The following is a 25399-nucleotide window of genomic DNA, read 5'->3' on the forward strand; positions in this document are numbered from 1 at the left end:
TAGATAGGAAGGCCTCAAGATTGAAGGAGAACTCATTTACCACTCCTTACAACCTTGATAAAGGTTTCTCTTTCAAGATTTCTTGAAACACAAACTTCAACAAAAACTTGTATCATTGAAAGAATGAACAAACATGTTTAAATAATTACATAGGGGGTCTCTGACCCAAACAAAAACATCCAGACATTAGGTCATATAGGGGTCTCTGTTTTCGAGATTTTTATAAAATATTATTACATTATTATAGGTAATATTATAATATTATAGTATTATAGTAAAAGACCAACCTATTTTTCCAACAAAAATCAAAACGATGACTGGTTGACAACATAAAAAAGACAAATTAACAACAGACTGGGAAAAGCCTATTAAAAACTGTGTGTACTTTACAGAAGTATGTAAAAACAACATTTTGAGAAAATGACACTTTATTTAATTTCCTATGTTTTTATGTGTAAAATAAAATGTTTATCTCATAATTATAATATGAAACATCAGTTGATCTTCAAAAATACTTTTTTTGGATAGATCTGATGATGTAAATGATTTTCCGTGAATAAAATAAAAAAATCCTATATTTTGACCTTGTTTGACCTCTTGACCACATAAACTGACCTTAAAACCCAAAATTGAAGATGGCATCCACCCCTATCGTTTTTGTCACCCCACAAAGGATACATTCAACATGGTTGCCTGCTATTAACAAAAAATGCCCCCAAACTTTTTATAGAGGACTTTTGTGTATTTGGCCTCTCTACTATACGTAATTCGATAAACAAACGACAGAGGTGATAATTTGGGACCATATTGATTCTCTCAAGCAGGTTGTATAGCATAGGCGGCGTCCTATAACTCACGCTAGTATTATATATGTGAGTTGTTTTAGAACTTGAGCAGCATTTTGTGGGTACCCATTTTGTGTTAGACAGATGGCAATAAACAATGGATACCGTTTTCGAATAAGAACCGAAATGTATTTATTATAATGTTTTCTTATTGTTAAACCATGAAGAAAATTCAGTTTGTCATTGCCGATAAAGGAGGCTTAGCATTTATTAGGCCTAGCTAGCTAAGTAAACTCAATTAAAGAAGGCTCATCGTGTGGGCCGCGATCGCGACAAGGTTTACTAGCTAGGCCTAGCTGTAGCGCGGCTAGTGAGTGAACCTAGGCCTAGCATTTTTTTACAAATCTGTAAGTCGAAGTTCGCATAACTCAAATTTTTATACTTAGATTCGACTTAGGTGGAGTCGACTGTATTATTATCAGCCATGATGTTATACACGGCAAATTTTGCCATTTTGGCATAATTGTAGGGCTGAGATCTAGTCCTATATACAATTGAAATAATGATGAAAACATGTGGGTCATCATCATCTGTTACGCTATTCGTCTTGGGTAGACATTGCGTACGCTAATCGTTTCCATGACTTTTTTTTGGTGGTCTGACGGTCTGTCATTAACTTTGCGATCGATGTATTTGCTTTTTTGAGTTCTTTGTTTATGTTTTCTATCCAGGTAGTTTTTGGTCTGCCAACTGGTCTTTTAACTTTTCTAATGGATTCTGTCAACGCTAATTTGGCTGGAGTGTCCATCGGAAGCCTTAGCATATGTCCGGTCCATTTGTATTTTCTTTTCCTTATTATTTTTGACCATTTTAGTTCTTTCGTTCTGAAGTATAGTTCTATATTTCTGATTGTGTACGGCCACTTAATTTTTATAATTTTTCTTAATAATTTTCTATGGAAACAGTCCATTTCGTCCTCTTGTTTTTTGGTTATTGTCCATAATTCTGAGTTGTACATGAATATGCTTCTGACGTATACATTGAATAGTCTCATTTTTACTTCTAGTGAAAAGTTTTTGCTTGTTAGAATTTCTTTGTAGTTATTGAAGGCTGATAATTTATTGCGAGTTGTTTTCGGCGTTTCATATCGTTATCTGTGTCAATTAGCGATCCTAGATATTTACATTTTTCCACGATTCGTCTCCTTTTCGTCTTCTGCTTTCTAGTTTCTTAGGTATGGTCTTCTTAACTTCTTCGACTTGCGTTTTTGAATTTGCCACCCAACCGATGTCGTCTGCATATTGTTGATCCATTATGAAGAATGATGATTGTGGTGGTGTTTGAATATGCAACTAGAAACAACCTGAATGACGCACTTCCGTTGTAACGATAATCGTATGCTATGGGTCTGAACACCTCATTTTTTTTTTTCTGCGGTTTGTAATGTGACCTTGCTAGTAACGTTGTACACTAAAACGGTCTAACACCATGGGTCTGAACATAGCCTTAGTGTTTTTCAGAGATGTTCAGTTTTCATAGACTGCCTTAGGATGTTTCTGGAGCCTGCAGCGTGTTCTGGTACTCAAGAATTTCACAAACACAACCAACGAGACATTACTATTCCTTTCCAAATGGACATGGTTTGCGAATGTCTTTGTAATCTTTCTCAATCTTTGGGATCTACGTTCTAGCCCAACTGATGCAATACAATGCTTTAAAAGTAGCATAGTGTACAGTAGAACCTCCATTTTACGTACAGTACGGGACCGAACGGCGTACGTAAAACAAGGGATTCGTAAAATCAAGGTTGACCTTAAATTGACCCCCAAATACGTAGATCGTAGCTAAAAAGGCTGCCGTGTTGGCCTACAGCATGCAGGCAGGTGATCACTAGCTTAGCTAGGCCTAGGCCCTTCCTATACTAATCTAGGCCAGGCTAGCAGGCCTAGCAAGATGTGAGGCCTAGAAAAGTACAGTATATACAGGCTGTGCGATTTAGTTTAAATAAAGTGTTATAAATAAAAATATCAATGTTCTTGTATTTTCTATCAATAAAAACAGTTGCTGCTGTAGGGGAATGCACATGAGTTCCTCACACAGCCATGGCTTTGTGCTTTGTTGTTGTTAAATTGCGCCCTCAATGTAAGAAAATGATGACGTCATCGGTCACTTTAAGCGTACGTAAAATCAAGGGAACGTAAAATCAGGGTACGTAAAACGAAGGTTCTACTGTATAAAGTATAGTGAAGATATAAGCAAAAATAGATCTTGAAGGGTTTACTGTACTTGTTGTAATGGAACAGTCTCAGGCTTGTTTATTACAAAGTCAAGATCATGTGAAGATTTAGAATTAATGGTTGAATGTTTAGTTGTTCTTGTTCGAAAAGTAGACGCAGGTTCATGTACAAATCTCGCCAAACATGGCATAAACTTGACGCAACACCAACTTTTCAACAGATTCTGTTTGAAATTTTGTCCAATGAACGTGTACAAGACTGGATTTATTACACTGTGAGAAAACAACATGCCAAGAAAAAATGCATGAGCATCTGTGTCTAGATTTTCAGAAAAAGTTACAGAAAAATAAAATGGCGAAAACAATATGACAAATGATAAAACTATGGAAATAGCAAGAATGAGCACACGCTTTGATGATTAAGATTTCCATGTTGTGTTCTTTTGATCAATCTGTTGTGTTGAAGCCATGGCATACACAATCAGAACATAACAGAGGATAATTACAATCAGCGGTACTGCATAGTTCAGAGAAAATGAGTAATACTTAAAGTATTCATCAAATTGTCTTATTTGACAATAATTAATACCTTTCAACGGCACAATGTATGTATGTACCAACGTTGGTATGGAAACTAATCCTGAAACTATGAAAGTTATAAAACAAACACATTTTGCAGCTTTTTTTGTGTGGTAAACCTTAGACGAAATACAATGCACGATGGCGAAATACCTATCAAGGCTTAGAAGAACGATAACATATACTATGTTTAAATTTTTCCACAATTCCAAGCCATTATAAATCACACAAAAAATTTCCGAAGGGCTAAAACATTCAAATGTTCTCCAAACGTTGTTACCAAAATAAAATACACCATTTATACAGTCCAGTACAGCCAGGTTGAAAATGAAAATATTTTGCAAGTTTTTAAATTTTAAAATCATTACAATAATTAGTAGGTTGAAGACTATTGTAATAATAGATGCTGCATATTTAAACATCAAGTGAGCATCAACCACAGGACAATCCGTTGAATTCTCAGCACTAATATTATCAGCCATTTTAATACACTGACACACAAATAGGTTGAGTATACAAACAATAAACTTCCCAGACCTTCCTCTACAAAGTAACAACTTGTTCTGCTTCTGTTGAGTTATCCTTCTGTATTTATACATTAAGCAACATAATCTCTCAACCAATAAGAAACTTTGATTTATGAACCAATCAAATGGTGACTTGCTAGTTGTTATTGATAATATTGAGAAATTTAATCTATCATTTTAATGTATAATAGATTAATACTGAGAGTGAACAAAAAACCAATTGACTTTGTTTGGCTATGTTTTCTTTAAATTTTATCAGGTAATTAATTTTTTTTTCCAAATGTTTGGTTAAACAAACAATAATGACCGATGACAATATACTTGTATCATTAAAGATGTATTGTCTCCCTGAAAAATAATTTTTTTACATTTTTTTTGTTGAATATGCCATTTTAATGTCACATAATAATTATTGACTTCGACCAAAAATTGGATCGGAAAAAAATTTATTTACCTGAAAAAATGGAATTTAAAGCAAAAAATGGTCAAATTGGCTGCCAGCCAATGGATTTTTGGTTGAATTTAACCATTTATCATGTTATTTTGTAAGTGAAAACATTATTTTTTTCCGTTTTTTTTTCTACGGAAGTGATTCACTTTATTAAAACTAAAAAATAACCTATTCAAAGTCTGATTTAATTAATCTTCATTTTTGATGATTTTGGGGGACAATACATCTTTAAGGTGTACTTGATATAGATGCTGCTGTAAACAAACAGGTTTCCATTTCACATGAAATGATGCAAGAGGCATTTTTTGGTAGAATCTGGGATCCACTTGATTTAGGATGTTTCGACCTAGCTGATTACAAATATGGCAGATCCCAAGTGAAATTCGGCCATCAAAGCCTTTAATTTAAATGATTAAAAATGGTGGCATTTGTTATACCTACGCTATATCTTGGAAACCGCTAGTCACAGATAATTAATTATGGTGTAAAAATGTCCTCTTAATAGTGGTTCCAGCCTACTACGTTTTAAAATACTTCATGGACATAATTAATATTTATATATTTATGTGCAAATAAAGTTTAAATTCATAATGTAATTCATTGGTAATTGAATATACTAACTGTCATTTATTACACTAGAGGGTTCGCTCGCGCACCCTCTAGTGGGTGTACCCGAATGGTTCTTGAAAACATGACCAACTCCTCTGGAAATTGAAGCCCGGGTGGCACCTATGCATATGACTGATGAGTAATGCATGTTTATTTTGTGATGTTTCATGGTGGTCCATAAATTAGGTACGCCAAAAATATCGCTTCCAGGGTAATATAGAAAATTAGAGTATATTGTGGTAGGGCAAGTTATAAGGTAACGTGGGTGTAAGTTCACCGGCAACTAGTACTCAATGAACTTTTAAAATGAACGGCACCAACGAATTTACTGGCTCTTTGTTTTTTATTTCTTTCCATATAATTCTAGCATATTTCAACTTCTTGTCTTTAGCCGTAAATTACTGAAATTAAACATTAAGAACATAACAATAATAAGCAATGTAGAATAAATCTACAATCAACAATTATCACGGCTTCAAAGAAATACCGCATTCCTAGTGCAGAGTCCCAAATTGACCCTTGACCTTACATGCTCACTCAAGCGGAACGACAATATGGCCATCACATATTTCCTTGCAACGCATGTGCGATGAAATCATAGTACTTTAGGCAATAATACGGTGTCTATTCTAGGCTAAATTCTATATTAATAATACTTAATAGTCAAATAAATTTCCGATACGCATCAATTACTTCTATAATGATTCTAACATTAGATGCATTATTCCATATCATGATAAATGGTCAAACAATAAAAGTATGAGCAATCTAAAACAATGAATAACTCTCAACTACTACTGGGGTGAAAACAATATCGCCGCCAGCCTCTCAATACGCACAACCCAACAGAATGCTAGCTCCAGGTGAGAACTTATACTCCTTTGATATCATTATAATTAACATAAAGTACAGAAAAACATAATGAACCATGTATTACCGGTTCTGGTGTCGTAACCTTTTTACAACTTATTATGCTCTAAAATCTTGCGAAGACACATCAACGTCAATTCATATTCCTTCCTCATGTCTGCCCAAAGGACCGCTCTAAGAGTGGGGCGCTATAACTAAACACTGAAGTCAGTTCAGTACAGTGGGTATTCTATGTGGGACTGTTGTTGTGTAATGCCATTAACTTTCTGATCTATATATACATTTACGTAAGGGCAAAATTCGGTAGATCACGCGTTAATTCTAGAATGTTTACTCGATGGTATATAAAGTTGGTTAGAATCTCGGTACTGATTTTAACCACCTGATGTAACCTTGTTTACTAATTAAATTTAGTTAGATAATTAGTTGTTGACAATTAAAACGAATTTAGGTTCAACAATTTGCCCCAAATAGGGGTGTTTTCCGATCGTGATATACACTGTCTAATGGATATCCTCATGAAAAATACCTGCACACAATAATACGAGGATATTTCGCATTTTCCTATCTCCTCCTACGATAATTATATATATAATATAATAATAAAAAATACTATTTTGATAGATTTAATATACCTTTATACAAATGTATTGATTTGTGATGAATGGAACATTCCAATCTCTCAGACTCCCAGTTTGTAGGTAAATTTATGATCCCTTGGTTTAACACAAGTAGGTAAATTTATGGGCCCTTGGAGAATAAAACTTATAGTATTGCAATACTTTGACAATATTGTAAATATTGTACCTATTAACCATTTTTGGTGGCCATTTGAATCGAAATTGTCTTACTGTGAATGTGGTTACTGTTAGATATATAAACAAAATATACAAAGAACATTTATTACTGTAACTGTGGATAGATTACAGACAGTTGCTTCTCAACGCTTTTGTATTAATTAATAATTATAAAAAATATAAACGTCATAGTGGTGTATCGTTACATGTACTTTACTATTTCAATCAACTATAACAGGGACAGTTTTAAAAAAGTATTATAAATCGTAAATGTTTTACTGTGTTTAGTGGTATATTATTGATAGGCCTATAAAACATTTAAAACAATATTTCGTTACTGAGTGGATAGAGAATATATTTAAAAATTGTTCTTCTCATCCTCTTCCCCATCCCTAAACTCTAATGTTATATACAAAACACAAATTGGGTCCTACCAGGCCTCCTATAGTAACATTGAATCGCACCTAAATTTGATTAAATGATTAATAAATAGCATAAATAATTAGTTCAATTAGCCTCCTATAGTAACATTGAATCGCACCTAAATTTGATTAAATGATTAAAAAATAGCATAAATAATTAGTTCAATTAGCCTCCTATAGTAACATTGAATCACACCTAAATTTGACACGTAAAGTAAAAGCCTTCTTAATTGATTAGTTGAATATCTAAAACAAATAAATTGTAGTTCACGATTCAGTTGAATCACTAAAATCACATTGTAGTTCACGTAAAAGTAAAGGCCTTCAATAATAGTTAAATTACTAAAACAAATTGTAGTTCACGTAAAGTTGAACCACTAAAATATTTGTATTTAATATTGAATGGTGCCACCAACGGCCATTATGCAGGAAGTGACGGACCCGGAAGCCAGTTGAACAACAGCGCGAGTGTGTGAAAATAACCCTGTGATATCCACAAATTTCGATAGGTAATGCTAAATTTTGTCGTTGTAAAAGACAAAACTAATGTTATCAAATCTACGTTTCGCGGTACATCTAAGATAGATAAGGTAGGTATCCAAGGCGGAGATTTATACTCAAGTTTTTCCATTGTGCTCGCCTATGTCAGAATTAACCATAATTTATATATAGATAAAACACAGTGGCGTCATCACCTGTTTTCCAGTTGACGTTGATTACATTGAGTCGTGTTGAATTCATCAAAATTGAGAATAATTAATGGTAAATCTGGCTGACATGGGTTCGTGGAGGGCCTAATCTGAATTTCCTCAGTTTCCAGTTAAGCTTGAGAACCAGAATAAATACATTTAATGATGATCGATATTTTTTATGTTTTCAATATTTTAAATTTTTAATTAAAGTTGAAAACTGTTAAAAGTATTATGCAATTTCCAAGTAACTGCCACACACCCAAGATAGCAACCAGCCTATGTCTCTGGTCCAATTCTGTTTAATGTTAGAACTACATTTTATTTTTTTTGGATGTTGAAGTTAACCTAACCCTACTTTTCTTAAAAATTAAACATACAGCAGAACTTTTCTTGTCCCGATGACCTGAACTAATTTAATGCTTAATAAAATTATGCATTTAAGTATAAATTATTTTCCAAAACAGATGCATTTATCATCATATTAAATATTAATAATTTTATTTCAAAATGGAAAAACCTGATCACCATATATTGCTTTTAAAAAGTATGTTTATAGTGCTCATTCAAATCTATTTAAAAGTTAAGGCAAAAGAAGTTAAAATTAACAGCTTAACTACAAGAATATACTGCAGTGAAACCACAAAAAAAAAACCCTTTTTTTAAGACTGCTTAGAATATTTTTTAGGATTCATCATGCCAGGCATGGGCAGAGAGAACACGTGTATCGTCGTCTCGCTCCTCAGCAGGAATGTACAGTATACGTTACGCTTCATTGATTTTGAAGGCTTTCCCTAAGTCAGTGCGAAAATCGGAAAACGTAAAGTGCAAACATATCTAATTTTTCACTGTTTTGATGAATTTTCATAGAAAATTGACTTTATAAATGGGAAGACCGACTAAAATTACATCAGATAAGTATAATTTTACAAAAGTAATTGATATGGTTAATGATAACGAGTCGTCAGAAGATTGACCATTTCATGAATTTTCTATTCTGTAACCACAGTGTGATTTTGCCGTAGCTGCACTTGTAATCTGGCCTCATTTCACAGCCTTCGTTCTGCTTCACTGGACGCTTATATAAATTGAAACTTTTACCGTTCAAGAGACAAACAAATATATTTTACATTTTTTACTATTCATTTTAAACCCGGAACCCCCTTTAAACATGGATAACAATTTAATTTACCCCACTTTAATAATGAATCTCTTCCCAATAATTTTAATTTACCAACAGACTGTCAAACTGTGCTGTTCGCGATTTTCTATTTTGTATGTGTACCGCCCTCTATAGTTTGTCTCCACTGTTCGATAAGTGTTAATGGCGGCTCGGCAGTCATTACTATTGTTTTCAACTCAAAACGATGTTTTATGCAAGATATTGAGAGAGGTGTCGATTCACACCCTTTTTTACCACACACACAAACTCAAACGAATAAAGACTTGGTTATACTGATCGGTGTGATAAATGTTTATTTATTAGTTCCGTGACAGTAAAAAAGGGTCATCGATTACATCTACACCAAACCTTGCAGGCAGACGTTAATCACTAATCATGACAACACGGTCAGGTCAACCATACAACGAAGGCCATGGTGTGACACATAGTGAAGGAAAAAGTGGACAAGGGCAAGACGCCCCAAACAAGATGAGTTCAAAACGAAGCACCAGTTCCAGCTTATGTTCATCCCGCAGTTCTGTGGCATCGAAAGCTCGCGCCAAGGCGGAAGCGAGTAAAGTGAAATTGGATTTCACACGCCAACAAACACAGATTAGACAACGGATGGCATCTCAAGAAGCAGAAATGAAACGGCAAAGTGCCCAAATACAGTTGTTGGAAGCTGAAAAGGACGCAGCAGCAGCAGAAGCTGAAGCAGCTACACTAGAAGAAGCTGCAAATTCTAAGGCAGGTAGTGAAATAAACCTTCCTACAGATGACCCGAAAGAAAGGGTAATACAATACCTGACAGATAATGATTCCATATGCTCGAAGAACGAGCAAAAGGAATATGTACTCACTTATAACCTCTCACCTAATGCTGCAACTTGGCATCCTAAACAGAGCGAAAATTTGCCTTCAGCAAGCTATCATACTGATAAAGATACGCCCTGGCCATCTCCTAGGGCTACAGATACCTTTGTTATGAAAAATCCTCATCCCAATCCAGCGTTAAACCTAACACCAGAGTGTTCTATACCTGATAAATCTAGCAGACCTACAACAGTTATAGAGGCGGCTTCGGAGATCGGTAATGCTCTCCTAAAAAAGGAATTGGTAAGCAACAGCCTAAGAAAGTTTACTGACAAAGCAGCACATTACCGGGCATGGAAGGCAGCCTTCCACAATACCACAATGGAATTAAACTTGACACCGTCACAAAAGTTGGAACTTTTAATGAAATGGCTGGGTAGCGAGTCTCACAAATTATCTATTTCAATTTACAATTCTCACATTTCCAGACCTGAATTAGGATTAGAACGGATATGGGAGATTCTTGACAACAAATATGGTTCAGCCGAAGCATTAGAGAAAGATCTTCAGACTAGAATAGAGACTTTTCCTAAAATAAATACATGGGAGTCTGAGAAAATAATGCTATTCAGCCAGCTGATGAACGAAATTCAGTATATGAAAGAAGAAGGTATATATCCAGGCCTAGCTGCCTTGGACTCTGCAAGGGGTTTGCACCCACTTGTCGAAAAGCTTCCTAACAATCTTCAAGAAAAATGGGTTATGACAGGCTCACAGTACAAGTTGGACCATAAAGTTCTATTTCCACCATTCAATGTATATGTCAAGTTTGTCCAAAAATATTCTAAGATATGGAATGACCCTAGCTTTTGCAGGCCAGCTAATCACAAGAACAGTGGTGAAGGTGCGTCAAAGGCTCAAAGACCATTGGTGAATGTCAAGAATACAACTATTACAAATAAAGATGTCAATGATGGTATGTGCCCACTGCATGAAGGAAAGCATCAATTGGTAAAATGTAGAGTGTTCATAGCGAAATCATACTTGGAAAAGAAAAAACTAATAAAGGACTACAAATTATGCTACAGATGCCTAGGGAGGAGTCATTTTGCAAAGGAATGTAATGCTAGAGTGAAGTGTGAAATTTGTAAAAGTGAAAGACATTTGGATGTTTTACACAATCAAACATATACCTCTACAACACCTAAACAGGCTAAGAACACTCAAAAGGACACCTCAACACCTCCACACGAGGTTAAAAATATTGAAAAGAACGACTCGGCACAACCAAAACAAGTAAAAGACGTTGAAAAGAATACCTCAACACCACCTAAACAGGTTGGAAAGAATGCATCTGCCACTAACGAACTTGAATCTGTATCTCCTAGCTGTCTGGACATCTGTGGTAGAGAAGGAGTAAGTAGATCATGCTCAAAGATATGTCTAGCTAATGTGTTCCTGAAAGAGAGTCCTGACAAGGTAGTAAAAACATATGTACTCATCGACGAACAAAGCAACAAATCATTGGTGGCTAGCAAGATGTTTGACCTGCTCGAAATATCTGGTGAACTAATCAACTATAGAATAAAAACTTGTAATGGAGAAAAGAAAACTACAGGTAGAAAACTGCAATCTCTGGTTGTTGAAGCAATCAACAGAGAGGTTCAAATAATTCTACCTAACCTACTTGAATGTGAAGAAATTCCTGGAAATAAGTCAGAAATCCCTACACCAGAAGTTGCTATGGCTTTCCCACATCTTGAATCCATCGCGGCAAAAATTCCATCTATTGACCAGTCTGCTGAGGTGCTGATACTTCTAGGCCGTGATGCCCCCCAAGTACATAAGGTGCGGGAGGTGATAAATGGTCCGGACAACGCACCTTGGGGACAAAGACTTGATTTGGGTTGGGTCGTCATAGGTGAGACCTGCCTCGGAGAAGTGCATGTACCTAACACTGCTATATCAGCATGCAGAACAAGTGTTAAAATCAAAAGTAATGGAAAACCTTCCACACTAGACCCATGTCCTAACAAAATGAAAGTGGATGAACTTTTCGACAGCAGTGAAGACTCAATAAGTTTTTCAAGAGAAGAGAAGCAGTTTTTAAAGATTATGGAGACTGAAGGAAAGTTAAATTCTGATAAACAGTGGACTGCTCCATTACCTTTTCGGACTCCAAGACCTAGACTTCCTAACAACCGAGAACAGGCATTGAAGAGAGCACTGATACTTCACAAATCTCTTGAAAAGGATAGTATCAAAAGACAACACTTCATCGCCTTCATGAAAGGAGTATTAGATAATGGACATGCAGAAAAGGCACCACCACTTAAAGCACACGAAGAACGCTGGTACTTACCTCTATTTGGTGTTTACCACCCTAAGAAATTGGATAAAATAAGAGGTGTGTTTGACTCTTCCGCCGTCTTTCAGGGAGTATCGCTGAACCAAGTCCTATTCAAAGGGCCAGACTTAACGAACGGACTAGTTGGTGTGTTGATGCGTTTCCGTAGAGAAAGCGTAGCAGTGTGTGGTGATATAGAAAGCATGTTCTATTGCTTTGGGGTAGTCGAAAAGCATAGGAACTTTTTGAGGTTTTTCTGGTACGAAGAAAATGACCTAAGCAAACCACTGATAGAGTACAGGATGTGTAAGCATGTCTTTGAGAACAAGCCCTCACCAGCAGTTGCCAACTATGGCTTACGTGAAATCATCAAGGAAGCTGACCCTGATGTTGTAGATTTTGTGAATAACAATTTTTATGTAGACGACGGCTTAACATCTTGTGAAAACAACGCTACAGCAATCTCCTTAATGAAGCGAACACAACAGGCATTGATGACCAGTGGTGGTGTACGCCTACATAAGATTTCCTCAAATAGCCAAGAGGTGTTGAACGCATTTGAAAGAGAAGACATTGCCAAAGAAATTAGAGATTTTAATGTGGAAGAAGGAGGCGCTCCTATTCAAAGAAGTCTAGGCTTACAATGGAGACTATTCGAAGATGTATTTACATTCCACATTAACCCTGAAGAAAAGCCATTCACAAAACGTGGCGTTCTAGCTACCATTAATAGTATATACGACCCGTTGGGCTTTATTTCTCCTGTGCTGGTTCGTGGACGAGTTCTATTCCGAACGATCATGCATCTTAAATTAGACTGGGATGACCCATTGCCAGAAGGGATGAAACATAAGTGGGATGCATGGAAAGAAAGCCTGAAGAAGCTGGTATCACTAAAAATTCAAAGAACTTACCACAAAAGTCTGAGAAACGATGTGATAAATACAAAGGTGCATGTGTACTGTGATGCTTCAGAACAAGCGGTTGCAGCTGTAGCATTCTTAAGAACAACCACTATCCACGGAACCGAGGTTGGATTCCTCATTGGAAAATCACGTATAGCTCCTAAACAAGGACATACTATTCCTCGCCTTGAACTCTGTTCTGCTGTAGTTGCTACAGAACTAGCTAAAATAATCATCACAGAACTACACTTTCTTCCAAGTGACATCATATACCATTCAGACAGCAGGGTATGCTTAGGCTACTTGAACAACACTACAAGACGGTTTCATACTTATGTTGCCAACAGAGTTGAAAAGGTGCTGTTAGTATGTGAACCACATCAATGGAATTATGTGCCAACGGATCAAAATCCAGCAGATCATGGAACTAGATATGTTGACCCATCAAAATTGCAGTCATGTGCTTGGCTCACTGGTCCTCAACATTTGCATAAAGAAGAAGAATCATCATTTCCTCTTGTTGACCCTGAAAACGACAAGGAAATTAGAAAAGAAGATGTTACCACCTTTAAAACAGTGGTAATCAAACCCCAGATGCTCAGTGAAGAGAGAATAAAACGCTTTTCTACATGGACAGGCTTGACAAGGGCAATTACTTACTTGAAACATCAAGCATCTTCATTCAGAGCAGGTGAGAAGACATCACAATGTTCTGGGTGGCATATATGCACGCAGCATAGATCCATAGACGAATACAGACAAGCTGAAATCGTTATCATCAAAGATATGCAAAGACAGTTCTACGACAGTGAGATAAACTGCCTGAGAGCAGGAAAGCCTGTCCACAGAAATAGCTCCGTGATAGCCCTGTCACCAATGTTAAATGCTGAAGGTTTGATAAGCGTTGGTGGTAGATTACACAAGTCTAAACTTCCCTTCATCGAAAAACACCCTACACTAATTCCAGGAAATAGTCATGTGGCGAAGCTACTTGTTCATCATTACCACACGAAAATACATCACCAAGGCAGACACTTAACCGAAGGGATGATCAGACAAGCAGGTTATTGGATCACAAGTTGTAAAAAATTAGTGTCCTCAGTGATTTACCGTTGTGTACTGTGCCGGAAACTTAGAGGAACTTTAGCTGTTCAAAGGATGGGAGACATGCCCGAAGACCGAATGTCTTGCGATCCAGCTTTCACACATGTAGGCGTTGATTGTTTTGGACCCTGGGACATAGTGGCCAGACGTACAAGAGGCGGTATAGCAAAAAACAAAAGATGGGCCGTTATGTTCTCATGCTTATCCACAAGAGCAATTCATATTGAAGTAATTGAAGAAATGTCAACATCTTCTTTCATCAATGCTCTTAGAAGGTTTGTGTCTGTCAGAGGCAAAATCAAAACCCTTCGATCAGATCAAGGCACTAACTTTATAGGTGCAAGCAACGATGATGATTTGCATACCCATCTTGTGAAGAATCAAATAGAATGGAAAATGAACCCGCCCCACGCATCCCATATGGGAGGTGCATGGGAGAGAATGATCGGGATTACTAGAAGAGTGCTGGATGGAATGCTGGTTGACCACCAAAATAAAAACATGAGTCACGAAGTCCTAACAACGATTATGTCAGAAGTTGTCGCTATTATTAATTCACGACCTCTTGTTCCATTAGGCAACCATGCAGATGACTTTGTATACCTCACACCGTCTATGTTGTTAACTCAAAAGCACCCAGGAATAGAAGAAGTGATAATTGAAAGGACCGTGCAAAACATGTACAAGGCCCAATGGAGACTGGTTCAGATTATGGCTGATCAGTTCTGGAAAAGATGGCGACTTGAATATTTGCAAACATTACAACCACGACGTAAATGGGAAGACAAGGCAAGCAATATGAAAATTGGAGATGTGGTGTTGTTGAAAGACAAGAGTGCCAAAAGAATTCAGTGGCCAATGGGCATTGTGAACAATGTTTTCCCAGGAGAAGATGGTTGCGTTCGTAAAGTCAGTGTACGCTTGCCAAGCGGAAAGAGTTTTAGCAGACCTGTGCATGAATTAGTGCTACTTGTGGAATCGGACAGTAAATAACTCTAGATTCGATTGTTTACTTCTTGTTTTAGGAAGTTTGCGTTGTTATTTAAATGCTTTATAGTTATGTTATTTAGTTTGTTATTGTGATGTGTAACATCACAGGGGGAGTGTGCTGTTCGCGATTTTCTATTTTGTATGTGTACCGCCCTCTATAGTTTGTCTCCACTGTTCGATAAGTGTTAATGGAGGCTCGGCAGTCATTACTATTGTTTTCAACTCAAAACGATGTTTTATGCAAGATATTGAGAGAGGTGTCGATTCACACCCTTTTTTACCACACACACAAACTCAAACGAATAAAGACTTGGTTATACTGATCGGTGTGATAAATGTTTATTTATTAGTTCCGTGACACAAACAGACAAGTAAACAAATTCACTGGGCCATAATCGGACAGGGGTTCTGTTAGTTAGGTATAGTAGTACATATTTTCACAACCATAATAAATATTGAATTTGATGATGGTTACAACCTGCTAAAAAGACATTGCTAACTAGCATGATCAGCCCACGAATTTCACGTCTGCAATCGGCAATTGCCGACCTTATTGCCGACCTTAAATTGTCAGAGGACGGCAAGAGATTGCCGACCCAGAAACTAGGCTAGATCCCTCCTTTCAAGCCTCCTAGCAACAACATGGTACTTTAAGGGATCGTATCATTGAAATTTTAACAGGCATATTCACCACCATGTTGTGTTTAGTTAACAAACCATGGAATTAAGATGATCCCTGAATTCACTCAACCATTACATCATGTTGTGTGTGAGCTGCATGCTTTCTATCAAGCTGGCTGGGCCGGCACAGCGCGAGACCTGTGTAGTATAGGGGAATACCCTGTTATGCCAAGCAAGCAACTATGCTCTGTGTACGGCTAGCTCCAGAACCACGATGTTCAGCAATTATCAAATAGAATTTATCTTGTAAATTTTAGTGTTAGGTTTTTATATTTTAGTTAAATTTGCGGATCGATCCAAATTTGCTAGTTCTTTTTGCATAACATCTGGGGCGGATCCAGAGGGGGGGTCCACGGGGTCCGGACCCCCCCTAAATTTTAAGGGTGCCCTTTTTTTAGAGGTTCAATATTTTATTTGTGTGACATATTTGTGTGTATATTAGTATGCACAGAGTAGGCTACACTAACCCCAAAAATAAAAACAGAAATTTATCACAATGAGCGCGATGTTAAGTTACGGCGGCCGATCAAAGAGCATCGTGAGAGGTGGTGACGCGTGATGATCTCTACTTAAACTTCTAAAAATAGATCGTTTCACATACTACAGAGGGCGCATGTAAACTTTTTACGATTCAACTCCGCGTACGTTACCATGCGCGCTATGTCATTGACTCGATTATTTGTCCATTGGTAAACACATTTTTATGTATTATTATTCTGAAAATAATTGAACTGTAAACATAATTCTTTTGAGTATTTGTTTATTTACATATCATTCCATCAGATCAACTATTTTTTATTTCCATTACATCCAACCAAACATGTAAAAAATGTAGTTAAAATATCGTACTATCTAGCGCGTACGACCATACGCGGTAGATTGTTTACTAAAAAATCATCGAAATTAGACTATTCAACCTTGTTTTTGTAGTTGAGCCTCTCATGACCTGGGATTTGTTTGTCTTCCTATGCCAAGATAATATAGTTCTACAAGTTGAAGCCATGTGCTTTTTTCTCTGAGAAATATTTATTATAAGTGCCAAAAAAAATGTTTTTTTCTCGATATGAAGCCTTTATTATTCAAATCTTTTAAAGAAAAATCACACATACCATAAAGAAGGTTCATTTATTTCATTTTTGAAACAATATTTGTGAAAATTACGTGAGGCTCAACTACAAAACCACCGTTTTGTGATATGATGTCATCGTAAGCCAATCAAAGCTGAGCTTTCCCGCGATCGGCAGAGCTCACGGTTGAATGATTTTGGATTCTGGCTATTTGATTGGTGGACGCGAATCACACACAGCGGAATGTTTTCTCTCGCGTGTACCACCAAGAAGTCACGTGATCTCTCTGTACTGAACGGTACTACACAAATTTAGAGCAATGAATTTGTACGAATTCCGTTAAATAAACAACTCTATATATTTTATAAACATTTAATAACATATTTTATTGATATTTCCAATGTTGATATATAAAAGAAATTACTATAAAACGTAATTATATGTAATTATTTTAGCGAAAAATGGCGCAATTTGTTTACAACGTTCGTGGCTAAAAACGATCATTTTCGGCAATGTTTTAGACCCTATATTTCGAAAACTACAAGTCAGATTTTCGTAATTCTTTCTTTATTGGAATATTGAAACAAAATACCCTGCTAATAAGTGTCATTTCCGGCGAACTAGAAAGGTGCCATTTATCATGGATTTTGCGTGCGAGAGTGCCATTTCCGGCCATCTAAGTGTGTCCTGTAACAAAATTCGCTTCGCCACAACCCCCACCATGGGGGGGCTGTGGCTCAAATACTCAATATCTGATGTGCCCTTTTTATCGGCGGACCCCCCCTCTCAAAAATGTCTGGATCCGCCCCAGAACATATAGCTAGGGAGGCTAGGCCTAGCTAGGCCTTAGGTTAGCAAGAGGTTAGGCCTTGGTGAATTTTCTATTTTTAGAACTGCCGAGACTGCCGACCTTGGCGAATTTAAGGTCAGCAATTTTTTGCCGACCTTCTTTTTTCTGAATTTCGTGGGCTGCATGATTGTACCAAAAAGCTTTTCAGCATGACTGGGACATTCTTCATGGTATACTGTATATTTTATGCATGTTTATGGAAGATTGTGTATCAGTCGACATAGTGAACATGCAAATCAAAAAGACCCTAAATAATTAACAATTGGAAACAATACAGTAGTAATGGATTAATATACCATAACTTTTACAAAAACATGAGGTGCTTGAACAACGAGGATGTAAATGAAGAAATTAAGAGCTAAATATGTAATAAAAAGTAAGCTTTAATAGTGTATAATGTCTTACGGCCTTGTCGAAAAACACCATTGAGGTGAACAAGTGTTACCGTGATTAAATAAAGTTTTTATTATTATTATTATTAGCTACCGGGTATTTATATTGTCTGTATTATTAAAATGGAAAGCAATCAAGATCAAATTTATCGGTAGAAATGTTAGCGACAAGTCTATCAATATGATACACTATTAAATTTAAATGGTATGATTATTATAATCGTATGTAATAATAAATGATATAAGTGGGAGGGTATAAACGTACCTCCCTTAACCACCCCATTTGACTTCTTGCCGTAAGTGTGGTTCCCTACACAAGGACGTAAGTGCAACGTAAGCAATTTGGCCATTCACTAGCGATTGATTTATTGAATTGTCACTTGTCATTGTCAACTCACTTGCGTCTACGTCTTTGCGTTGCTTCTCTAGCAGGAACCAAGTTGTGTTTTCCTCCGCATCTACATACGTGAAATCAAACGTGCTTGGTTTTACTCATCAACGTTAGCTGCCATAGACTTTGACATGGTTCATCCTCCTCATTTGTTCCATGTTGCCTTTCGTTGTTGCTTGAAAAAAACTGCCCGTAGCAATGTTTGCAGCACTCTTTATGTCGTTGGTTCCGACTTGTGTTACGCAATATTGCACTTTGCATCAATACGTCGTTTGTTTCAATTTTTAAGTTGATAAAATTGCGATTTGACGATTAATTTTTTTCCCAACAAAATCGGGGGCTCAGGACACCCATGACCTCCTCACTGGCTGTGCCCCTGCACCGGTCAGTTCCATCCATCTTGCACTATTGTGATTCATCATCATGTGACCAACATCTAGGTAACTGTGTAGTAATACAAACTTCTTTCTGTCTGTAATCTGTGTGCAAACCATGACGGCGGAGCGTTCATTTCTGCAGTATATTTAGAAGATCGTTATTTTACGATCGGAAATCTTTCTGAAACTGACTATTAAACGGGTACTGAAACCCTACTGACCGGCACTCCTGGTGAGAACTCTATAGTGTACTATCAATTGGTCAAGTTTTTAAAAATCGATTGGGCTAGATGAAATACTCAATTCATGAACGCAGTTTTAGAGAGCTACTACTACTTCAATCTGTCATCGGACATGTGAACAAGATTTGATTTATGAAATTGTCTCATTCAAAAAAGTTAACATAATATTGTATACTTTATTATACTCGATTCACTTTATAAATTTCTAATAATTTTATTTTAATGAATTGAGACATTTACATTTCTGATTATAATATACACACAATAAATAATTATAATAGAACCCCTATAAAGGCACACATTCATGACCCAAAAAAGTGTGCCAACTCAATCAATCAATCAATCAATAAACAAGTTCCTTTAAAAAGTAATTATAACAAGTATAATACAGTATACAGGGAAAATTTTCATTTAAAAATTTTGTTTAGCAATATTGCTAATCAAACTGATTTTTAAGTCGAGAAACATAGTTTTGTATTGTATTTTTTGCTACACAATTTTCAAAATGTGTAGCAATAAGGTTGTTTTGTATAGCTTTTTGCTACGCTACACTGGCGAAAATGTTCCTTGATGTATGCATGCATTAAAAACAGGTTATTAACACACATTAACGATTTAAATTTGATTGATAGTTATAGTATTTTGGCCATTTGACCACTTGATCGCATTGCATTTTGAGTAAACATTTTTTGTTAATGACCAACCACTATTTAAACTGATATATTTGGGAGCAAAAATTTAGCAGAATAATATTTTTTTAATAAATTGGTTTATTATTGGTTTTTATTATTCGGCGCTACATGCAGTCAGAAACAGGTCCTAAGATTTGAAATAGGCCTGACTACCAATTGGTTTGGTTTACAAACAAAATTAATATACAACAGAGATATACTTTGAAAGCCTAAATGCGTCGGTATGTTAAGTTTTAAAAATGTATCTACCAACAAACAAGTATGTTTTTAGTACAAACTTCAAAGTGATGTTTAAATAGTCCACAAAGATATTAAAACATCAAACCAGATAAATAGTTTTCTTACATAATGAAAAGTTAGGCTATAATGTACAAACAGTTTCCATACCAAACTTCTATTGTTATACAAGAGATACCAACCGAACCTACGGTGAAGTTTGTAGTCTTAGAAATGAAAAGATGCAGATAATAGTTCAAATAATTGACAAAAGAATGCGTTAAAAATAAGTTATTTGTTCTTTATACAGTACTGTTTCTTGCTCATTGGTATAACTGGGCACAGTGTTTTCCAAACAGCCATGTATTACATCAGTCTCAGATAGAGCATTACCAACAGGTTGTTGTTGTTGTTGTTGTTAATAAACACAAGAAAATCCCACTGTTTTACTTGGTGAAATCCTTTCAATTGGTGCAACCACACTGGATTCTGTTAATAATAAACACTAGCTAATGTTGCTGTTTCAATGTAGTATGGCCGCATATGAAGTTATTATAAGAAACTTGTTAATAATTTTACATAGTGTTACTGTTAATAAACATGTGCAAGAAAATCTCAGTTTTACTTAGTGAAATCCTTCCCACTGGTGCAGCCAAAGTAGATTTTGTTAATAAACACTAGCTAAATCAATGTTTGTATAAGTCTACAGCGCTTGTTTTAATGGAATAGTCTCATTTGGCCCAAGAATGTCTTTTCCAAAATCAGTATCTTGTGAAGACTTAGAATTTGACCGTATGGTGGAATTTCTAATTGTTGTTGCTGTTGATCGAAAGCTGGATGCTGGCTCGTGTACAAATCTCCCAAAACATGGCATAAACTTGACGCAACACCACATTTTGAACAAATTCTTTTTAAAATTTTGTCCAATGAATGTGTACAACACCGGATTTATTACACTATGAGAGAACAACATGCCCACAACCACTGCATGAACATCTGACTGAAGATCTGTAAAAGTTATAGCGATATAAAATGGTGAAAACAGTATTATGAATGATAAAACTATCGAAATAGCAAGAATGAGCACACGCTTTGATGATTTCCGTGTTGTGTTGTTTTGTTCAATCTGTTGTGTTGAAGCCATGGCATACACAATCAGAACATAACAGAGGATAATTGTAATCAGCGGTACTGCATAGTTCAGCGAAAACATGTAATACTTATAGTATTCATCGAATAATCTGATTTGACAATAATTAATACCTTTCCACGGCAGAATGTGTGTATGTAGCCATATTGGAATGGAAACTAATCCTGAGGCTACAAAAGTTAGAAAACAACCACATTTTGCAGATTTTTTTGTACGGTAGGTCTTCGAAGAAATACAATGCACGATGGCGAAATATCTGTCAAGGCTCAAAATAACAATAACATAAACAATGTTTAAATTCTTCCACAATTCCAAACCATGATAAGCTACACAAAAAGTTTCCGAAGGGCTAAAACATTCAAATGTTCTCCAAACGTTGTTACCAAAATAAAATACACCATTTATACAATCCAGTACAGCCAGGTTGAAAATGAAAATATTTGGTATATTTTGCAAGTTTTTAAATTTTAAAATCATTACAATAATTAGTAGGTTGAAGGCTATTGCAATAATAGATGCTGCATATTTAAAAATCAAGTGAGCATCAACCAGTATAGGACAATCCGTACTATTATTATCAGCCATTTTAATAAACTGAGTGACACACTAAACTTCCCAGACCTTACAGTACAAAGTAACACTTGTTCTGATTCTGTTTACTTGTTCTTCTGTATTTATACAGTAATCAAAACCCTATCAACCAATAACAAACTTCTATTCTCAACCAATCAATGTTCACTCTCTACCAGTCTGTTACTACTAGTAATGTTGTTATGCTATTATTTATTATTCAAACAAGTGTTCAAACATAATTGCAAAAACAGGCAAATCAATGAAAAACATTTCTGAAATCTCTGAAATTGAAAACTATCTACCTGTAATTGTTGAGTTTACTTTTTTTATTTTTATTTATTTGTTCTTTCTTTAAACTGAAATACACTTTCAATACAGATGTACTGATTTCCAAAGTGGTTCAGTAAACATATTTACAACAAAAATAAAATATAAAAGAAAAACAAAAAGAAAGAAAACAGATATAAAACTATTTACAATTGTGAAGGCAAAAAGGTTAATACATATATGATTTCTATAGTGAAGATTTAAAAGTTGCCAAAGACATATTATGGAGTTCTGATTTTATGTTATTTGGTAGAGAATTCCATAATTTAGTTGATCTATAAACAAAAGTTCTTTTACCCTGAGAGTTATTCCATAACGGAATAGATAAATCATTATTACTTTGGGAGCGAGTGCATTTATTATGGTTATCTACAGTAAATTGAAATAATATTGTTAAGTATCTTGGAGCTATTTCTTTTAAACATTTAAATAGCATTATAAGAATATTTTCATTCCATTTTTCTGTAAGTCTACTCCATCCAAGAGTACTTAAGATATCATTAATAGGGGTATACATGTCTACTGATAACAATATTCTACCTAATCTGTTGATTAAAACCTGAAGAGAATCTGAAAAACTTATGTTACAATTGGACCAAACACAGCAACAATAATCAAATAATGGAATAATTAAAGCATTTGCTAACATTTTTAAAGTATACATAGGAAGATACATCTTAATACGACGAATCACACCGATACGTTTAGCTATTTTACAAGACATTTTGTCTATATGTTCCTTCCAATTTAGTTGAGGATCAAAAATGACACCTAAATACTTAAAAGAATCAACTCTTTCAATAGTTTCGTTATTATGAAGTAAAGTTATATTCTTAAATGTTGCCGTTTTCTGATTTGTGCTGAAAACCATAAGCTTGGTCTTATTAAGATTTAGTGTGAGTTGATTATGGTCAAACCATTCTATAATTTTGTTTAGATTGATATTGAGTTGATTCTGAAGTATTAAAGGGTCAGATGAACTACATAAGAGTGTTGTATCATCTGCATACATCACACATTTACATGATAAAAATTCAGGAAGTGAATTTACGTATAAAATAAATAGTAAAGGTCCCAGTATTGATCCTTGTGGGACACCAATATTAACATTCATGGTGTCAGATTTTGTTGAATTTATACAAACAACTTGAGATCGTCCACTTAAATATGATTTAAACCAGTGAAGTGCAATATCATTTAAGCCATAATTCCTTAATTTGGTAAGTAATATTTCATGGTTAACTGTATCAAATGCTTTCTTCAAGTCAAGAAATAAAGCAGCAGATGAAATACCTTTATCAAAGTTATCTAAAATATAATCAGTAACATCTAAAAGAGTAGTTTCTGTAGAGTGACCTTTTCTAAAGCCCGATTGGGAGGGATTTATAAGGTTGTTAGTTCTTAAATACAAGTATAATTGATCATGCACAGCACGTTCTAAGAGTTTTGAAAGTATGGGTAAAACAGAAATTGGGCGGTAATTATAAGGGTCTGACATATCCCCATCTTTATATACAGGTGTTACCTTAGCTAGTTTCCATTCATCTGGAAATCTAGAACTGAACATAGAAAGATTACAAATATATGAGAGTGAGTCACAAATTATCGGAGCAGCTAGTTTAAGAAGTTTGCAATCAAAGTTATCAACACCCATAGCTTTATTAGTTGACAATTTACATAACTGGTTAAAAATGTAATCAGGGGTAAGAAGATCAAATTCAAATTTGTTACCCGCAAAACAATTTTCTGAAGTGTTACTAGTATAATTATTGGAGTTAGTATTATTGGAGTTAGTAAATTGATTTGCTAAAGAACTTCCAATTGAAGTAAAATGAGCATTGAAAACATTGGCTGTGTCCTTATCATTGGATGTATAGTTTTTATTATTATCTTTATATACATTATTTATACTGGGTTTAGTTTTAGGTATTAATTTATTTATTGTATTCCATAATTTCTTAGGATTTTTAGCATTTTCGTTAATAGTATTTGTACAATATTTTCTTTTTAAATTCCTATTTAAATTATTAACTTGATTTCTCAGTTGTTTAGCTTTGTCCCAATCTTCAGGTTCATTAGTTTTGTGAGCTTTCTTATAATAGTAGTCTCTGTCTTTTGTTAATCTTATATAATCAGTGGTTATCCATTCAGGAAGTGATCCTTTCACTCTCTTTGTCTTTAAAGGGGCATGCCGATTACATAACTCACCAAATAAGTGTTTCCACAGCAACCAGACAGTGTTAACATTAGAGTAAAGCTTGATTTGATCCCAGTCAATACATTTTAAATCTTCTATAAATTTGTTTTGGTCAAATTTTTTAAAAGAACGAGAGGTTATAAACTTTGGAGGAATATGTGTTTTTTTAGTTTTTCGAATTAGATATATTAAGGAGTGATCACTTATTCCATGGCTTGATACTCCTGCTGTTGAAATATTACAATTAGTGACAAAAATCAAATCTATAATTGTTTTACTAGTGTTAGTTATTCTTGTAAATTCATTAATTAGTTGGTTAAGATTACTATTTTTAGCTATTTTATTAATTTTTCTTGCGTTAGTATTATTATTTATATCTAAGTTAAAGTCTCCCAAGATCACAACATCATTATATAATGATGTACTTTGTTGGAACATGTTGTCAAGTTCATTTAAATATTCAACTTTAGCATTAGGTGGTCTATAAATATTACCTATAAGTAAAGGTTTAGAATATGGTAAATTTATTTCAATCCAAAGAGCTTCAACATTTTCAGATCTCAGCTCTTGGATTTCTTTAAAGGCAATACCACTTCTAATATAACATAGAACTCCACCGCCAGCTTGAGTATTTGGTCTATCAAGCCTACAAATCTTGTATCCGTCTACTAAAATCTCATTGTTATCAATATTGGTGCTTAGCCACGTTTCGGTTATACAAAATATATCATAGTTATATTCATGGAGAAGTGTTTTGACATTGTCTAATTTGTTTCTAAGTGATTGTATATTTAAGTGGGCAATTTTAAAGCCCTTTTTACTACTTATTTCATAATTAAAATTGTTAAAGTAATTACAAAAAGGTAGTTCCATTAAAGCGTTTTGTATAAAACAATTGTCGCACCACCAATTATTAAGTCTGATTGAAGGATTAGGAAAACAAGAAAAGTCATAAGAT

The 25399-nt window shown here is 35.1% G+C and overlaps 3 protein-coding genes across 4 annotated transcripts in view; 1 reads left to right on the forward strand and 2 right to left on the reverse strand.

The window, feature by feature from the left end:
- LOC144844428 (uncharacterized) overlaps nt 1-25399 on the reverse strand; it is a 162197-nt gene that overhangs the window by 87092 nt on the left and 49706 nt on the right. The window lies entirely within an intron of this gene.
- On the reverse strand, nt 1458-24986 carry LOC144844543 (uncharacterized). The gene is made up of 2 exons (XM_078701502.1): nt 22285-24986; nt 1458-1813 (listed from the first exon to the last, which is right to left on the reverse strand). Exon 1 carries the CDS (start codon nt 24877-24879, stop codon nt 22432-22434), a length of 2448 nt encoding a protein of 815 aa, XP_078557628.1. The 5' UTR covers nt 24880-24986; the 3' UTR covers nt 1458-1813; nt 22285-22431.
- LOC144852512 (uncharacterized) lies at nt 9524-15347 on the forward strand. Its single transcript, XM_078710361.1, has one exon. The coding sequence runs from the start codon at nt 9524-9526 to the stop codon at nt 15287-15289; it is 5766 nt and encodes a 1921-aa protein (XP_078566487.1). The 3' UTR covers nt 15290-15347.

This window comes from Antedon bifida, chromosome 1 (genome assembly GCF_963402885.1).
Source record: "Antedon bifida chromosome 1, ecAntBifi1.1, whole genome shotgun sequence".
Lineage (NCBI taxonomy): Eukaryota > Metazoa > Echinodermata > Crinoidea > Comatulida > Antedonidae > Antedon > Antedon bifida.

Excerpts from the sequence above, each read along its gene's own strand:
- LOC144852512 (XM_078710361.1), top strand. The coding sequence starts at position 9,524 with ATGACAACACGGTCAGGTCAACCATACAACGAAGGCCATGGTGTGACA.
- LOC144844543 (XM_078701502.1), bottom strand. The coding sequence starts at position 24,879 with ATGTTCCAACAAAGTACATCATTATATAATGATGTTGTGATCTTGGGA.